The 16,214-nt window shown below is 45.2% G+C and overlaps 2 protein-coding genes across 6 annotated transcripts in view; both read right to left on the bottom strand.

Annotated features, from left to right (window-relative positions):
* Positions 1 to 296: 296 nt before the first annotated feature.
* Positions 297 to 16,214, bottom strand: part of map3k7cl (map3k7 C-terminal like) — a 47,076-nt gene continuing 31,158 nt past the window's right edge. Inside the window, exons 4-5 of the mRNA XM_052520153.1 lie at positions 15,978 to 16,093; positions 297 to 2,052 (exon numbers count right to left, since the gene is read on the bottom strand). Of these exons, the coding sequence (XP_052376113.1) occupies positions 1,851 to 2,052; positions 15,978 to 16,093 (318 nt within the window). The 3' untranslated portion in view covers positions 297 to 1,850. The remainder of the gene's footprint in view (positions 2,053 to 15,977; positions 16,094 to 16,214) is intronic.
* LOC127930598 (uncharacterized) lies at positions 2,723 to 4,886 on the bottom strand. 5 transcript variants are annotated; one of them, XM_052520150.1, is made up of 4 exons: positions 3,825 to 4,886; positions 3,700 to 3,759; positions 3,580 to 3,639; positions 2,723 to 3,519 (listed from the first exon to the last, which is right to left on the bottom strand). In XM_052520150.1, the coding sequence occupies exons 1-4, from the start codon at positions 4,218 to 4,220 to the stop codon at positions 3,058 to 3,060; spliced, it is 978 nt and encodes a 325-aa protein (XP_052376110.1). In that variant the 5' UTR covers positions 4,221 to 4,886; the 3' UTR covers positions 2,723 to 3,057. The 5 variants fall into 5 exon arrangements, 4 of the variants coding, with proteins under 4 accessions (XP_052376110.1, XP_052376109.1, XP_052376112.1 ...); XM_052520149.1 differs by having other exon boundaries at positions 3,580 to 3,759; XM_052520152.1 differs by lacking the exon at positions 3,580 to 3,639.

Below are 16,214 nucleotides of genomic sequence, written 5' to 3'. Positions count from 1 at the left end.
TAAGTTTCACAATCCTAGAATAATTCAATGTCATTGTGAAACAGACAGTTCCCTATTCCGTGGTAGTGGAGTGATGCCATGCCATGTACTGAGGTCATCAATACGCAAACATTCCACAGGAAATGAAACGAAAGGATCGTGCTGAAGGACATCCACCTAAAATGTTTTATTTTAATTTTTTTTTAATCATAAGAGAGAACTTTATTGGGCCACATGCAGAATGTGTCATTGTCATATTGTGTTTTCAATTACCACAGTTAATAACAGTTACCACAGGGAATTACCATTTTTAAAAAAAAAACATTGTCATTCTCACAAACCCACTCCTTCTTTTATTAACAAATACAATTGATTTATTTTGTCAACGTTACCATTATTTCACTACAGAATATCTATTGAGTTCTCTCCACAACATCCATATGTCTTACAGTGTCTTGCATTTCTACCTCATCCAGAATCATCAACTCAGAGTTGATCCTGGGTGGTATAGTATGAACCTGGGGAACTGAGGGGATCCTTTAGATCCATGGAGGGGAGAGGAGAGGAAAGGGGGGGGGAGAGAGAGCGGGGAAGCCCCCCCTGAAAACATTTTGGACCACATCACACCACCTGTATGTCTCCACAAGCCCAGAGACTCACAGAGCCTACTACTACTACTACTACTACTACTACTACTACTGCTCCTACTACTACTGCTCCTACTACTGCTACTACTACTGCTACTGCTACTACTACTACTACTACTACTACTACTACTGCTACTACTGCTACTACTACTACTACTACTGCTACTACTACTACTGCTACTACTACTACTACTGCTACTACTACTACTACTCAGTCCTTGCTTCCTCTGTCCTTGTTTCCTTAGCAGGGTTAATTCCATTTGAGTTCCGGTCAATTGAGAAAGAAAACCAAATTCCACTCATTGAAACGCAACGAAGAGGAATTCGAGATGTACTTCCTGAATCGACTCCAGTTAGATAGTAAAACTCACAGACGATTAGTCAAACTTAAACCAAGTTTATTCACCCGTTGGGTCAATGCAGCTGCATAAGACAAAGTCTCCTGCTTCTCTCTAAACATCTTTATTCTAGACGGGAAGTAAAGTCATGCGGGCAACGCACAGTTCCTTCTCCCTTAATGTGACCTGACCTGACCTCTACATTCCTTACTAATCCACAGCTCTCCGCCATAATCATGCAATTGCCTCTCCTCTACTCAGCACCTCCTAAAGCCCCCTGGCTCCTATTTAACCTTTCTTGACCCCAACCTTATACATTACTCCTACAGACACCCATTAACTTCTGGTGTAGAAACCAGACTATGACACTCCTCGTGTTTCTAGTATAACTGATGATTAACAATATATTTTTTTAAAGTTTAGAAATCAGAAACCCATCGTTGGAATTTAAATAGAATTGGCTCCAAACCCTGGTCCGTAAGTTCCTCTCAAAGTGCATTGGAAGAGAAGGTCAAAGTGCATTGGAAGAGAAGGTCAAAGTGCATTGGAAGAGAAGGTCCCAAACGAGGGACCTGGTATCCTCTTCTCCTTTGCTCTTAGAAAAGGAGATAAGGAAACAAAACGCTCTTAGAAAAGGAGATAAGGAAACAAGGACAGAGGAACCAAGGATTTGACAGCTATCGGTAGAAAATGTTTTCAGGGACCCATATCCAAGTTGAGGCTCAGAGCAAGAGTGCTGATTTAGGATCAGTTTGGCATTTTTAGATCTTAATAAATATGAATGTATGAACAGAGGGGAACTGATCCTAGATCAGCACTTTTGGAATACGGGCCGTAGCGTCGGTTTGAAGGTCTCGAGCGAGGTCATCGTCTCTCGGGGTCGAGTTCAAGGGGGTCCCGTGGAGGAGCTGTCCCGGCTTGTCCGATTCCGATTGGTGGAGCTGAGCGTCTCCAGTTGCTGAGCTCGCTCAGTGTGGACGTTGAGCAGCGTGGCGTTCTCCTCCGACAGGACACGGAACTCATCCTCCAGACAGGCCATTTCCACGGCAACAAACTCGTCCCCCGCCAGCTCTGCCAGCAGCTCACGCCTGGAGATTAAAGGTTACAGGTTAAAGGTGGCAGTGGGAACCAGGTGAATTCACAGATTAAAAGCTGGGCCATGGGGCAAACGTAGGGCATTTACGAAGGGAATAGGGTTTCATTTGGGACGCAACTACAAGTGTCTTCAATGCCAGATGTTTATGTGAATGGGACTTCCTGGTTTAAATGGTTAGACAAGTCAAGTAAGTAGTCTGGCAGCCAGCGTGTTGTGACCAAATCTGGCAGACCACCATCCCACTCTCTAAACAAACTATGGCCTTTGGACTGTGGTAGTGGGGTGTGTGTGTGTGTGTGTGTGTGTGTGTGTGTGTGTGTGTGTGTGTGTGTGTGTGTGTGTGTGTGTGTGTGTGTTGGTTCTTCTATCCTTGTGTGGACCTAAAATCCCCAGAAGTCCACAAAAGGATATAGGTAGTAAAACAAGGGGGAAATTCTCCCCATGAGGACAAAGGCTATTCTAAGTTTAGGGGTTAGGTATACAATTAGGGTTTGAATTGGGGTGAGGGGTATGGGGTTAAGGTGTGAGGGGTATGGGGTTAAGGGGTGAGGGGTTAGGGTTAAGGGTTAAGGGGTGAGGGGTTAGGGTTAAGGGGTGATGGGTTAGGGGTATGGGGTTAAGGGGTGAGGGGTTAGGGTTAAGGGGTGAGGGGTTAGGGTTAAGGGGTGAGGGGTTAGGGTTAAGGGGTGAGGGGTTAGGGTTAAGGGGTGATGGGTTAGGGGTATGGGGTTAAGGGGTGAGGGGTTAGGGTTAAGGAAAATAGGAAGTAAAGTAATTGAAAGTAAATTAATTTGAGGTCCCTACGAGGATAGAACATATTGTATATCGGTGTCTCTGTTTGAATGTGTGTGGGTGTTTTTCTGTGCCAACATGTGAGGCAGAGCAGGTGTTGCAATCCTAAACACTCGGCTCCTCTCTCTCTCACTCACTCTAACTCTCTCTCTCTCTGTCTCTCTCTCTCTCTCACACACACCTACATACAGGTCTGGGATCAGTCTCAACGTCTGCAGGGGGTATTTACAGTTAACCAGTCTTTCAGACCAGTCACACATGACGTGTCATCTTCTTGTGTGATACTGTAATATCCGTAAGAGGTGTTGCATTGCACTGCAGTTCTCATCACCAGGTTCGCATTGAATATGTGTGCTTGATGATAAACCTTGTGTTGAACACCATTGTACTGTACTATACCCATCGATAGGCAGAAATGACCTTTAACCTTGTGTTGAACACCATTGTACTGTACTATACCCATCGATAGGCAGAAATGACCTTTAACCTTGTGTTGAACACCATTGTACTGTACTATACCCATCGATAGGCAGAAATGACCTTTAACCTTGTGTTGAACACCATTGTACTGTACTATACCCATCGATAGGCAGAAATGACCTTTAACCTTGTGTTGAACACCATTGTACTGTACTATACCCATCGATAGGCAGAAATGACCTTTAACCTTGTGTTGAACACCATTGTACTGTACTATACCCATCGATAGGCAGAAATTACCTTTAACCTTGTGTTGAACACCATTGTACTGTACTATACCCATCGATAGGCAGAAATGACCTTTAACCTTGTGTTGAACACCATTGTACTGTACTATACCCATCGATAGGCAGAAATTACCTTTAACCTTGTGTTGAACACCATTGTACTGTACTATACCCATCGATAGGCAGAAATGACCTTTAACCTTGTGTTGAACACCATTGTACTGTACTATACCCATCGATAGGATAGGCAGAAATGACCTTTAACCTTGTGTTGAACACCATTGTACTGTACTATACCCATCGATAGGCAGAAATGACCTTTAACCTTGTGTTGAACACCATTGTACTGTACTATACCCATCGATAGGCAGAAATGACCTTTAACCTTGTGTTGAACACCATTGTACTGTACTATACCCATCGATAGGCAGAAATGACCTTTAACCTTGTGTTGAACACCATTGTACTGTACTATACCCATCGATAGGCAGAAATGACCTTTAACCTTGTGTTGAACACCATTGTACTGTACTATACCCATCGATAGGCAGAAATGACCTTTAACCTTGTGTTGAACACCATTGTACTGTACTATACCCATCGATAGGCAGAAATGACCTTTAACCTTGTGTTGAACACCATTGTACTGTACTATACCCATCGATAGGCAGAAATGATAAAAATACAACTTCAAAGTTACCCCCAAAGACTAACGTATCGAAATAAAATCTACGATACTTTAGCAAAGTATTGTATTTAATTCAAATACTTGAAACCGGTCCGAACAGCAACATCGCTCTCAGTACCGTTACAAAAACACCTTTACTTGACTGTGATATGTTGTTGTCTATCAGATGAATGTCACTCTGGATAAGAGCATCGGGAACAGCTGCTCTTTCCAGGACGTCGACTGACCAGGTGAATCCAGGTGAAAAGCTACGATCTCTTATTGATGTCTCTTGTTAAATCTACTTCAAATCAGTGTAGAGTCGTGGCCAAAAGTTTTGAGAATGACACAAATATTAATTTTCACAATGTCTGCTGCTTCAGTGTCTTTAGATATTTTTTGTCAGATGTTACTATGGAACACTGAAGTATAATTACAAGCATTTCATAAGTGTCAAACTTCAATTACACGAAGTTGATTCAAAGAGTCAATATTTGCAGTGTCGAACCCTTCTTTTTCAAGACCTCTGCAATCCGCCCTGGCATGCTGTCAACTGACTTCTGGGCCACATCCTGACTGATGGCAGCCCATTCTTGCACAATCAATGCTTGGAGTTTGTCAGAATTTGTGGGGTTTTGTTTGTCCACCCGCCTCTTGAGGATTGACCACAAGTTCTGAATGGGATTAAGGTCTGGGAGTTTCCTGGCCATGGATCCAAAATATTGATGTTTGTTCCCGAGCCACTTAGCTATCACTTTTGCTTTATGGCAAGGTGCTCCATCATGCTGGAAAAGGCCTTGTTCGTCACCAAACTGTTCCTGGATGGTTGGGAGAAGTTGCTCTCGGAGGATGTGTTGCTACCATTCTTTATTCATGGCTGTGTTCTTAGGAAAATTGTGAGTCCATTCCTCAGATGAATTGAGCCTGTTCTGAGGGCTAAAGGAGGGGGGTGCAACTCAATATTAGGTGTTTCTAATGTTTTGTATAGTCAGTGTTGTTAATGTAGCAGCCGCTCTTATCACACCATAGTGTGGAAGGGGCCATTATAAATAATATTGTACAGAAAAGTATTTTATAAATACAAATTACAACTTTCAAAAATAATCAACTCATTAAACAAAACAAACTAAATTTTTATTTTACCTTTATTTAACTAGGCAAGTCAGTTAAGAACAAATTCTTATTTTCAATGACAGCCTAGAAACAGTCAACTGCCTTGTTCAGGGGCAGAACGACAGATTTTTACCTTGTAAGCTCGGGATTTGAACTTGCAACCTTTTGGTTACTAGTCCAACGGTCTAACCACTAGGCTACCTGCCACCCCTCCATTCCAACCACTAGGCTACCCTGTCGCCCTATAGGGAGATGTTTTCCAGATAAATCATCTGAATTTCATGATATTCTTTCAAATGTACCCTTAAGGAAACACAAGACTCGTTCCCACAGTCTGTATTATTTTCCTCCAGCCTCTTCGCAAACACGACTTCATACGTTGTTGTTTTGTATCAACAGATTCGCCCAAATATCTAAACTAATATACAACCTCGTCTTCTATCTCAGTGTAAATCCCTGTGACACAATTCTCAAGTTTTCACAGGTGTCATTATTAACCTTTAACAGCATGTTGTAACCTAAAGCGGTAGACCTTTAACAGCATGTTGTAACCTAAAGCGGTAGACCTTTAACAGCATGTTGTAACCTAAAGCGGTAGACCTTTAACAGCATGTTGTAACCCCCGTACAGACGCAGCTGACCGTCGGTAGACCGTTAAACCGTGAAGCTAGACCGTACAGAATGAGACCGTACAGAACCAGTGTAGACCGTACAGAACGCGGTGAGACCGTACAGAAAGCGGTAGTGAAAATGCATCTTCAACAACATTGTTGCCTTTTGACATAATGGCGCCACCTAGTGTTTAATTAACAGCATTAATTAGCACATCACACCATACGTCATTATCACACCGCCTTGATTTGCATATATCTCCATACGTCATAGCCTTAATTTGCATATATCTCCATACGTCATAGCCTTAATTTGCATATATCTCCATACGTCATAGCCTTAATTTGCATATATATCCATACGTCATAGCCTTAATTTGCATATATCTCCATACGTCATAGCCTTAATTTGCATATATCTCCATACGGCATAGCCTTAATTTGCATATATCTCCATGCGTCATTATTACACCGCCTTGATTTGAATATATCTATAATTGGATTGATGCCTTGTATTGCTGTATCGTCGGCTCGATTTTGGGATAGAATATATAAGGATCCGAAAGCAGCTGTCAAACCACGTTCCAACCCATCTCTCCTCAACATCCTCTCTTCTCCGATAGCTGGAAAGCCACATTGTACAGTTCCACATCTGGGAGTCCTAACCCTGCCTCGTCCTAACCCTCCCTAGTCCTAACCCTCCCGAGACCTAACCCTCCCGAGACCTAACCCTCCCTAGTCCTAACCCTCCCTAGTCCTAACCCTCCCTAGTCCTAACCCTCCCGAGTCCTAACCCTCCCTAGTCCTAACCCTCCCGAGTCCTAACCCTCCCTAGTCCTAACCCTCCCGAGACCTAACCCTCCCTAGTCCTAACCCTCCCGAGACCTAACCCTCCCTAGTCCTAACCCTCCCCGGTCCTAACCCTCCCTAGTCCTAACCCTCCCGAGACCTAACCCTCCCTAGTCCTAACCCTCCTAGTCCTAACCCTCCCGAGTCCTAACCCTCCCTAGTCCTAACCCTCCCTAGTCCTAACCCTCCCTAGTCCTAACCCTCCCGAGTCCTAACCCTCCCTAGTCCTAACCCTCCTGAGTCCTAACCCTCCTGAGTCCTAACCCTCCCTAGTCCTAACCCTCCCTAGTCTTAACCCTCCCTCGTCCTAACCATCCCTAGTCCTAACCCTCCCTAGTCCTAACCCTCCCTAGTCCTAATCATCCCTAGTCCTAACCCTCCTGAGTCCTAACCTTCCCTAGTCCTAACCCTCCCTAGTCCTAACCATCCCTAGTCCTAACCCTCCTGAGTCCTAACCCTAAACTGCGCTCTGATTTTGCTGATGATCATTAGTCGCCTAGCAAACCTGCCAACTGCTGGTCGCTAATGACCTGCTACTCAGCACTCTATTGTCCCTCTAATCACTCTGACATCATTGCAATTGTATTCGGAAATCAAATCATACACTCGATGAGAGGTAATGAGCTCATGTTGCGCAACATTTCTATAGGCTGTGCAATTGCGTGAGAAAACAGAGTGATGGCCTCTATTAAAAGAGGAGGATCCCATCAGCTTTCTATAGGCTAGGCCTACTATACTTATTTCTCAACTTTCCTAGTATTACAGTATGACATAGCACTGTGATAAAGTCTCTACCACTACACTGGGAGTTATTAATAGGAATACCATAGTGAAAACGTCAGATTTCAATACTGGCAAAATGTCATAAGTCAGGAGGATGTCTTCTCTCGAATGTGCCATTGATCATAGCGATATTCCTACCAATTTAACGGAGGGTTTAGCAAATGTTCCTATTTTCTGCCGTTGCCAGAGATGTTATAGACAGGAGATAGGAAACCAATGAACAAACCAACGACCAATCGCGTTCAGGAAACCAATGAACAAACCAACGACCAATCGCGTTCACGTTGACATGCTGCGTCACGCGGTTGCTATCGTCACACAATCCCTTCTCAAAGTCAGTGGATATGTCGAGAAACGTGCCTGTTACGTTCCCCAGTTTATGTGTTGTAGTTTGTATTTGCATGTGTTTATTTCAGGAAATGGCTTCCTGAAATCTCTCAAGCAGCTAAATTGGTCGACTCCATGGCTAATTGGAGAGCTGACCCCGCCCCCTCGTCAAGACGCAGCTGTCTCCAGTTACACATTCATTCTGAAGCTATATAATAACCAGTGTTCTGTTCAGGAGTGAGGCATTGCTGAGAGAGGAGGCTGATGGCTGTGGATAATTTACTATGTTAGTTGTTGGTAGCAGTTGGTATGTTCAGTGAGTTTGTTCAGTGAGTTTGTTGCTCAGATAGAGCTTATTTGATGTCCTTTGTTTCTTAGTTTGTTTGAGAAATTATTTGTTCTCCTGTTTCATTTGTTCCCAGGGGGGAAGGGGAAGGCACCTAGGGAGTGCTTAGGCAAGAGGCCTGCGGGCATACATACACCCGTAGTATATTCATTGTCTAGGCACAATAGGTAAGACCTGGGCGGACCACCCCCTGTATTTTGGTTAGAGAACCAGGTGGTGCTAAATTAGGTAAGTAGTGGTTAGGCAGGTAAGATAGGAGAGGGTAGGTTAGGTAAGTAGTGGTTAGGCAGGTAAGATAGGAGAGGGTAGGTTAGGTAAGTAGTGGTTAGGCAGGTAAGATAGGAGAGGGTAGGTTAGGTAAGTAGTGGTTAGGCAGGTAAGATAGGAGAGGGTAGGTTAGGTAAGTAGTGGTTAGGCAGGTAAGATAGGAGAGGGTAGGTTAGGTAAGTAGTGGTTAGGCAGGTAAGATAGGAGAGGGTAGGTTAGGTAAGTAGTGGTTAGGCAGGTAAGATAGGAGAGGGTAGGTTAGGTAAGTAGTGGTTAGGCAGGTAAGATAGGAGAGGGTAGGTTAGGTAAGTAGTGGTTAGGCAGGTAAGATAGGAGAGGGTAGGTTAGGTAAGTAGTGGTTAGGCAGGTAAGATAGGAGAGGGTAGGTTAGGTAAGTAGTGGTTAGGCAGGTAAGATAGGAGAGGGTAGGTTAGGTAAGTAGTGGTTAGGCAGGTAAGATAGGAGAGGGTAGGTTAGGTAAGTAGTGGTTAGGCAGGTAAGATAGGAGAGGGTAGGTTAGGTAAGTAGTGGGTAGGCAGGTAAGATAGGAGAGGGTAGGTTAGGTAAGTAGTGGTTAGGCAGGTAAGATAGGAGAGGGTAGGTTAGGTAAGTAGTGGTTAGGCAGGTAAGATAGGAGAGGGTAGGTTAGGTAAGTAGTGGTTAGGCAGGTAAGATAGGAGAGGGTAGGTTAGGTAAGTAGTGGTTAGGCAGGTAAGATAGGAGAGGGTAGGTTAGGTAAGTAGTGGTTAGGCAGGTAAGATAGGAGAGGGTAGGTTAGGTAAGTAGTGGTTAGGCAGGTAAGATAGGAGAGGGTAGGTTAGGTAAGTAGTGGGTAGGCAGGTAAGATAGGAGAGGGTAGGTTAGGTAAGTAGTGGTTAGGCAGGTAAGATAGGAGAGGGTAGGTTAGGTAAGTAGTGGTTAGGCAGGTAAGATAGGAGAGGGTAGGTTAGGTAAGTAGTGGTTAGGCAGGTAAGATAGGAGAGGGTAGGTTAGGTAAGTAGTGGTTAGGCAGGTAAGATAGGAGAGGGTAGGTTAGGTAAGTAGTGGGTAGGCAGGTAAGATAGGAGAGGGTAGGTTAGGTAAGTAGTGGTTAGGCAGGTAAGATAGGAGAGGGTAGGTTAGGTAAGTAGTGGTTAGGCAGGTAAGATAGGAGAGGGTAGGTTAGGTAAGTAGTGGTTAGGCAGGTAAGATAGGAGAGGGTAGGTTAGGTAAGTAGTGGTTAGGCAGGTAAGATAGGAGAGGGGGCTTTGATATTCACTTTCTTTGCTTTGGTTCCGTCCAGCCCCTTTTCCCCATATTACCGTGTAAAGGAATAAAGTCCTTGTAAACGGTACCACATTCTGCCTGTTGTCATTCTTACTTGCACCTACAGACCTACAGGGTGTTGCGTTCCCTCTTCATAGAGGCGTGCGTAACAGTGCCTATTTTTGTCCAAAGAAGAAGAAGCCTGAAGGAGAAGAGATTACTAGAAACTAACTCGGTTTACCCTTTTATCTGTGGATTCATTGTCAGAGTAGAGGACCTTGTGGTTAAATAACAACCCAATGTTTATATCCCAGGAAAAAATTGCTAGCTAGCTGTTAATATAATATTAATATAGTTGCTTCAGAGTTGGTTTTGACATTTCAACCTGCGTGTCCTGATCGCGTCTGGTGTGGCTGGACAAAATGTACATGTGCACGATGGCGAACGCACGTGCGTGATTGGTCTGCTCAAATTGCACGGTGCTGCCTTCCGTCTGTAGGCGTTGAAATTTAAAAACAAGAACTATAACCACAAGCATTTCACTACACTCGCATTAACATCTGCTAACCATGTGTATGTGACCAATAAAATTTGATTCGATTTGGGGTCAGCCCGCAGGCACCCGGCACGCCACAAGGAGTCGCTAGAGCTCAATGAGCCAAGTAAAGTCCACACCCTCCCCTAACCCGGACGACGCTAATTGTGCGCCGTCCTTGGACACCCGACCACGGCCGTAATGCCTCTAGCCCTGCTGCTGCGCCACTCGGGAATCCCACATCTGTGCTTTAGTAGCCTATATATAGACAGGAAGGAGTATTATTAGGCTATATCATTTTGGAAATTCAAATTACTTCAGGGACACACAAAGCAAATAGTCTCTGTAGCCATTAGATTAGCTGTTCAGGAGTCTTATGGCTTTGGGGGGGTAGAGGCTGTTTAGAAGCCTCTTGGACCCAGGCTTGGCACTCCGGTACCGCTTGCCGTGCGGTAGCAGAGAGAACAGTCTTTGACTAGGGTGGCTGAGGTCATTGACAATTTTTACGGCCTTCCTCTGACACCGCCTGGTGTAGAGGTCCTGGATGGCAGGAAGCTTGGCCCTAGTGGTGTACTGGGCCGTACGCACTACCCTCTGTAGTGCCTTGCGGTCAGAGGCCGAGCAGTTGCCGTACCAGGCAGTGATGCAACCCGTCAGTAATTTTCATCATAGGTACACTTCAACTATGACTGACAAAATGAGAAAAAAAATCCAGAAAATTACATTGTAGGATTTTTAATGCATTTATTTGCAAATTATGTTGGAAAATAAGTATTTGGTCAATAACAAAAGTTTATCTCAATACTTTGTTATATACCCTTTGTTGGCAATGACAGAGGTCAAACGTTTTCTGTAAGTCTTCACAAGGTTTTCACACACTGTTGCTGGTATTTTGGCCCATTCCTCCATGCAGATCTCCTCTAGAGCAGTGATGTTTTGGGGCTGTTGCTGGGCAACACGGACTTTCAACTCCCTCCAAAGATTTTCTGTGGGGTTGAGATCTGGAGACTGGCTAGGCCACTCCAGGACCTTGAAATGCTTCTTACGAAGCCACTCCTTCGTTGCCCGGGCGGTGTGTTTGGGATCATTGTCATGCTGAAAGACCCAGCCACGTTTCATCTTCAATGCCCTTGCTGATGGAGGGAGGTTTTCACTCAAAATCTCAAGATACATGGCCCCATTCATTCTTTCCTTTACACGGATCAGTCGTCCTGGTCCCTTTGCATAAAAACAGCCCCAAAGCATGATGTTTCCACCCCCATACTTCACAGTAGGTATGGTGTTCTTTGGATGCAACTCAGCATTCTTTGTCCTCCAAACACGACGAGTTGAGTTTTTACCAAAAAGTTATATTTTGGTTTCATCTGACCATATGAAATTCTTCCAATCTTCTTCTGGATCATCCAAATGCTCTCTAGCAAACTTCAGACGGGCCTGGACATGTACTGGCTTAAGCAGGGGGTGATGGTAGGCTTTGTTACTTTGGTCCCAGCTCTCTGCAGGTCATTCACTAGGTCCCCCCGTGTGGTTCTGGGATTTTTGCTCACCGTTCTTGTGATCATTTTGACCCCACAGGGTGAGATCTTGCGTGGAGCCCCAGATCGAGGGAGATTATCAGTGGTCTTGTATGTCTTCCATTTCCTAATAATTGCTCCCACAGTTGATTTCTTCAAACCAAGCTGCTTACCTATTGCAGATTCAGTCTTCCCAGCCTGGTGCAGGTCTACAATTTTGTTTCTGGTGTCCTTTGACAGCTCTTTGGTCTTGGCCATAGTGGAGTTTGGAGTGTGACTGTTTGAGGTTGTGGACAGGTGTCTTTTATACTGATAAGTTCAAACAGGTGCCATTAATACAGGTAATGAGTGGAGGACAGAGGAGCCTCTCAAAGAAGTAGTTACAGGTCTGTGAGAGCTAGAAATCTTGCCAAATACTTATTTTCCACCATAATTTGCAAATAAATTCATTAAAAATCATACAATGTGATTTTCTGGATTTTTTTTCTAATTTTGTCTGTCATAGTTGACGTGCACCTATGATGAAAATTACAGGCCTCTCTCATATTTTTAAGTGGGAGAACTTGCACAATTGGTGGCTGACTAAATAGTTTTTTGCCCCACTGTACCTCAATGTCCTGGATTACAGCACAATTAACATGTACCTCAATGTCCTGGATTACAGCACCAGTAAAATATACCTCAATGTTCTGGATTACAGCACCAGTAATATATACCTCAATGTCCCAGATTACAGCACCAGTAATATATACCTCAATGTCCCGGATTACAGCACCAGTAAAATGTACCTCAATGTCCTGGATTACAGCACCAGTAAAATGTACCTCAATGTCCTGGATTACAGCACCAGTAACATGTACCTCAATGTCCTGGATTACAGCACCAGTAACATGTACCTCAATGTCCTGGATTACAGCACCAGTAACATGTACCTCAATGTCCTGGATTACAGCACCAGTAACATGTACCTCAATGTCCTGGATTACAGCACCAGTAACATGTACCTCAATGTCCTGGATTACAGCACCAGTAACATGTACCTCAATGTCCTGGATTACAGCACCAGTAACATAGCTACTGTAGCCCACTAAACCATAAACCACACGTATTCAACTCTCCCTGTAAAAGCAGTGGTATTAAACATTGGGGTAACCAGGGAATTACAACGGGGCCGCCACATTTAGAATAATAACAGAGCAGATAAGACTACAGATTATTGTATGGGACAATGTACAACCTTTTTTGAGAAATGTTTTATTTATTTAATTTGATAGTGTTAAATGTATTAATTGGTTCTATTAATTTTGTTGGGAAAGATGACAATGTGAATTGAAGCATATTTGTCAATCTAAGGAACTACATTTACAGATTTTAAGGTGTCATTAGATTTGGGATGGGATGGGATGGGGTCATTGGATATGGGGTGGAGTCATTAGATTTGGGGTACGGTCATTAGATTTGGGGTGAGGTCATTAGATTTGGGATGGGGTGGGGTGGGGTCATTGGATATACAGGGGTGGAGTCATTAGATTTGGGATGGGATGGGGTCATTGGATATGGGATGGAGTCATTAGATTTGGGATGGGATGGGGTCATTGGATATGGGGTGGAGTCATTAGATTTGGGGTGGGGTCATTAGATTTGGGATGGGATGGGGTCATTGGATATGGGGTGGAGTCATTAGATTTGGGGTGGGGTCATTAGATTTGGGATGGGGTGGAGTCATTAGATTTGGGGTACGGTCATTAGATTTGGGATGGGATGGGGTCATTGGATATGGGGTGGAGTCATTAGATTTGGGGTGGGGTCATTAGATTTGGGATGGGGTGGAGTCATTAGATTTGGGGTACGGTCATTAGATTTGGGATGGGGTGGGGTCATTAGATTTGGGGTGAGGTCATTAGATTTGGGATGGGGTGGGGTCATTAGATTTGGGGTGGGGTCATTAGATTTGGGATGGGGTGGGGTCATTAGATTTGGGGTGGGGTCATTAGATTTGGGATGGGGTGGGGTCATTAGATTTGGGATGGGGTGGGGTCATTAGATTTGGGGTGGGGTCATTAGATTTGGGATGGGGTGGAGTCATTAGATTTGGGGTGGGGTCATTAGATTTTTGGGGTGGGGTCATTGGATATGGGGTGGGGTCATTAGATTTGGGATGGGGTGGGGTCATTGGATTTGGGGTATGGTCATTAGATTTGGGGTGAGGTCATTAGATTTGGGATGGGGTGGGGTCATTAGATTTGGGGTGGGGTCATTAGATTTGGGGTGGGGTGGGGTCATTAGGTTTGGGGTGGGGTCATTAGATTTGGGGTGGGGTCATTAGATTTGGGGTACGGTCATTAGATTTGGGGTGAGGTCATTAGATTTGGGATGGGGTGGGGTCATTAGATTTGGGGTAGGGTCATTAGATTTGGGGTGGGGTCATTAGATTTGGGGTGGGGTCATTAGATTTGGGGTGGGGTGGGGTCATTAGATTTGGGGTATGGTCATTAGATTTGGGGTGGGGTCATTAGATTTGGGGTGGGGTCATTAGATTTGGGGTAGGGTCATTAGATTTGGGATGGGGTGGGGTCATTAGATTTGGGGTGGGGTCATTAGATTTGGGATGGGGTGGAGTCATTAGATTTGGGGTGGGGTCATTAGATTTGGGGTGGGTCATTAGATTTGGGATGGGGTGGGGTCATTAGATTTGGGGTGAGGTCATTAGATTTGGGATGGGGTGGGGTCATTAGATTTGGGGTGGGGTCATTAGATTTGGGATGGGGTGGGGTCATTGGATTTGGGGTATGGTCATTAGATTTGGGGTGGGGTCATTAGATTTGGGATGGGGTGGGGTCATTAGATTTGGGGTGGGGTCATTAGATTTGGGGTGGGGTCATTAGATTTGGGGTGGGGTCATTAGATTTGGGATGGGGTGGGGTCATTAGATTTGGGGTATGGTCATTAGATTTGGGGTGGGGTCATTAGATTTGGGGTGGGGTCATTAGATTTGGGGTGGGGTCATTAGATTTGGGATGGGGTGGGGTCATTAGATTTGGGGTGGGGTCATTAGATTTGGGGTGGGGTCATTAGATTTGGGATGGGGTGGGGTCATTAGATTTGGGGTGGGGTGGTGTCATTAGGTTTGGGGTGGGGTCATTAGATTTGGGGTGGGGTCATGAGATTTGGGATGGGGTGGGGCCATTGGATTTGGGATGGGGGGGGTAATTAGATTTGGGATGGGGTGGTGTCATTAGGTTTGGGGTGGGGTCATTAGGTTTGGGGTGGGATGGGGTGGGGTCATTGGATTTGGGATGGGGGAGTATTTCGATTTGGGATGGGGTGGGGCCATTGGATTTGGGATAGGGGGGTAATTAGATTTGGGATGGGGTGGTGTCATTAGGTTTGTGGTGGGGTCATTAGGTTTGGGTTGGGATGGGGTCATTAGGTTTGGGATGGGGTCATTAGGTTTGGGATGGGGTCATTAGATTTGGGGTGGGGTCATTAGATTTGGGATGGGGGTAATTAGATTTGGGATGGGGTGGTGTCATTAGGTTTGGGGTGGGGTCATTAGGTTTGGGGTGGGATGGGGTCATTAGGTTTGGGATGGGGTCATTAGATTTGGGGTGGGATGGGGTCATTAGGTTTGGGATGGGGTCATTAGATTTGGGATGGGGTCGTTAGATTTGGGGTGGGGCCATTGGATTTGGAGTGGGGTGGGGTCATTAGGTTTGGGATGGGGTGGGGTCATTAGGTTTGGGGTGGGGTGGGGTCATTAGGTTTGGGATGGGATGGGGTCATTAGGTTTGGGATGGGGTTTGGGATGGGGTGGGGTCATTAGATTTGGGATGGGGTGGGGTCATTCGTTTTGGGGTGGGGTCATTAGTTTTGGGGTGGGGTCATTAGATTTGGGGTGGGGTCATTAGATTTGGAATGGGGTGGGGTCATTAGTTTTGGGGTGGGGTCATTAGATTTGGGATGGGGTGGGGTCATTACTTTTGGGGTGGGGTCATTAGATTTGGGATGGGGTGGGGTCATTACTTTTGGGGTGGGGTCATTGGATATGGGGTGGGGTCATTAGATTTGGGGTGGGGTGGGGTCATTAGATTTGGGATGGGGGTCTCCAGAAATGAATGTGTGATTTCCGTGATCAGTAAAGTTGTATGGACAGGAATTTACTTGCGGTCCTCGAGCAGCGAGATCTGGTGGTTGACCTGGTGGAACTCCATGGCCATCCTACAGTGGTCCCTGTGAACCTGGACTGACTCTCTCAGAGAGGAGCAGGGAGACACCGGCTAGAAGGGAACAGATAAGATCATGTCACCCATCCTAACACACCCTAACCCCTCCTAACACACCCTAACCCCTCCTGACACACCCTAACCCCTCCTAACACACCCTAACCCCTCCTAACAC

This window comes from Oncorhynchus keta, chromosome 6, assembly GCF_023373465.1.
Source record: "Oncorhynchus keta strain PuntledgeMale-10-30-2019 chromosome 6, Oket_V2, whole genome shotgun sequence".
NCBI classification, from domain to species: Eukaryota; Metazoa; Chordata; class Actinopteri; order Salmoniformes; family Salmonidae; genus Oncorhynchus; species Oncorhynchus keta.
Note: the sequence above shows the minus strand (reverse complement) of the source record. Positions and strands in the feature narration are given on the sequence as shown.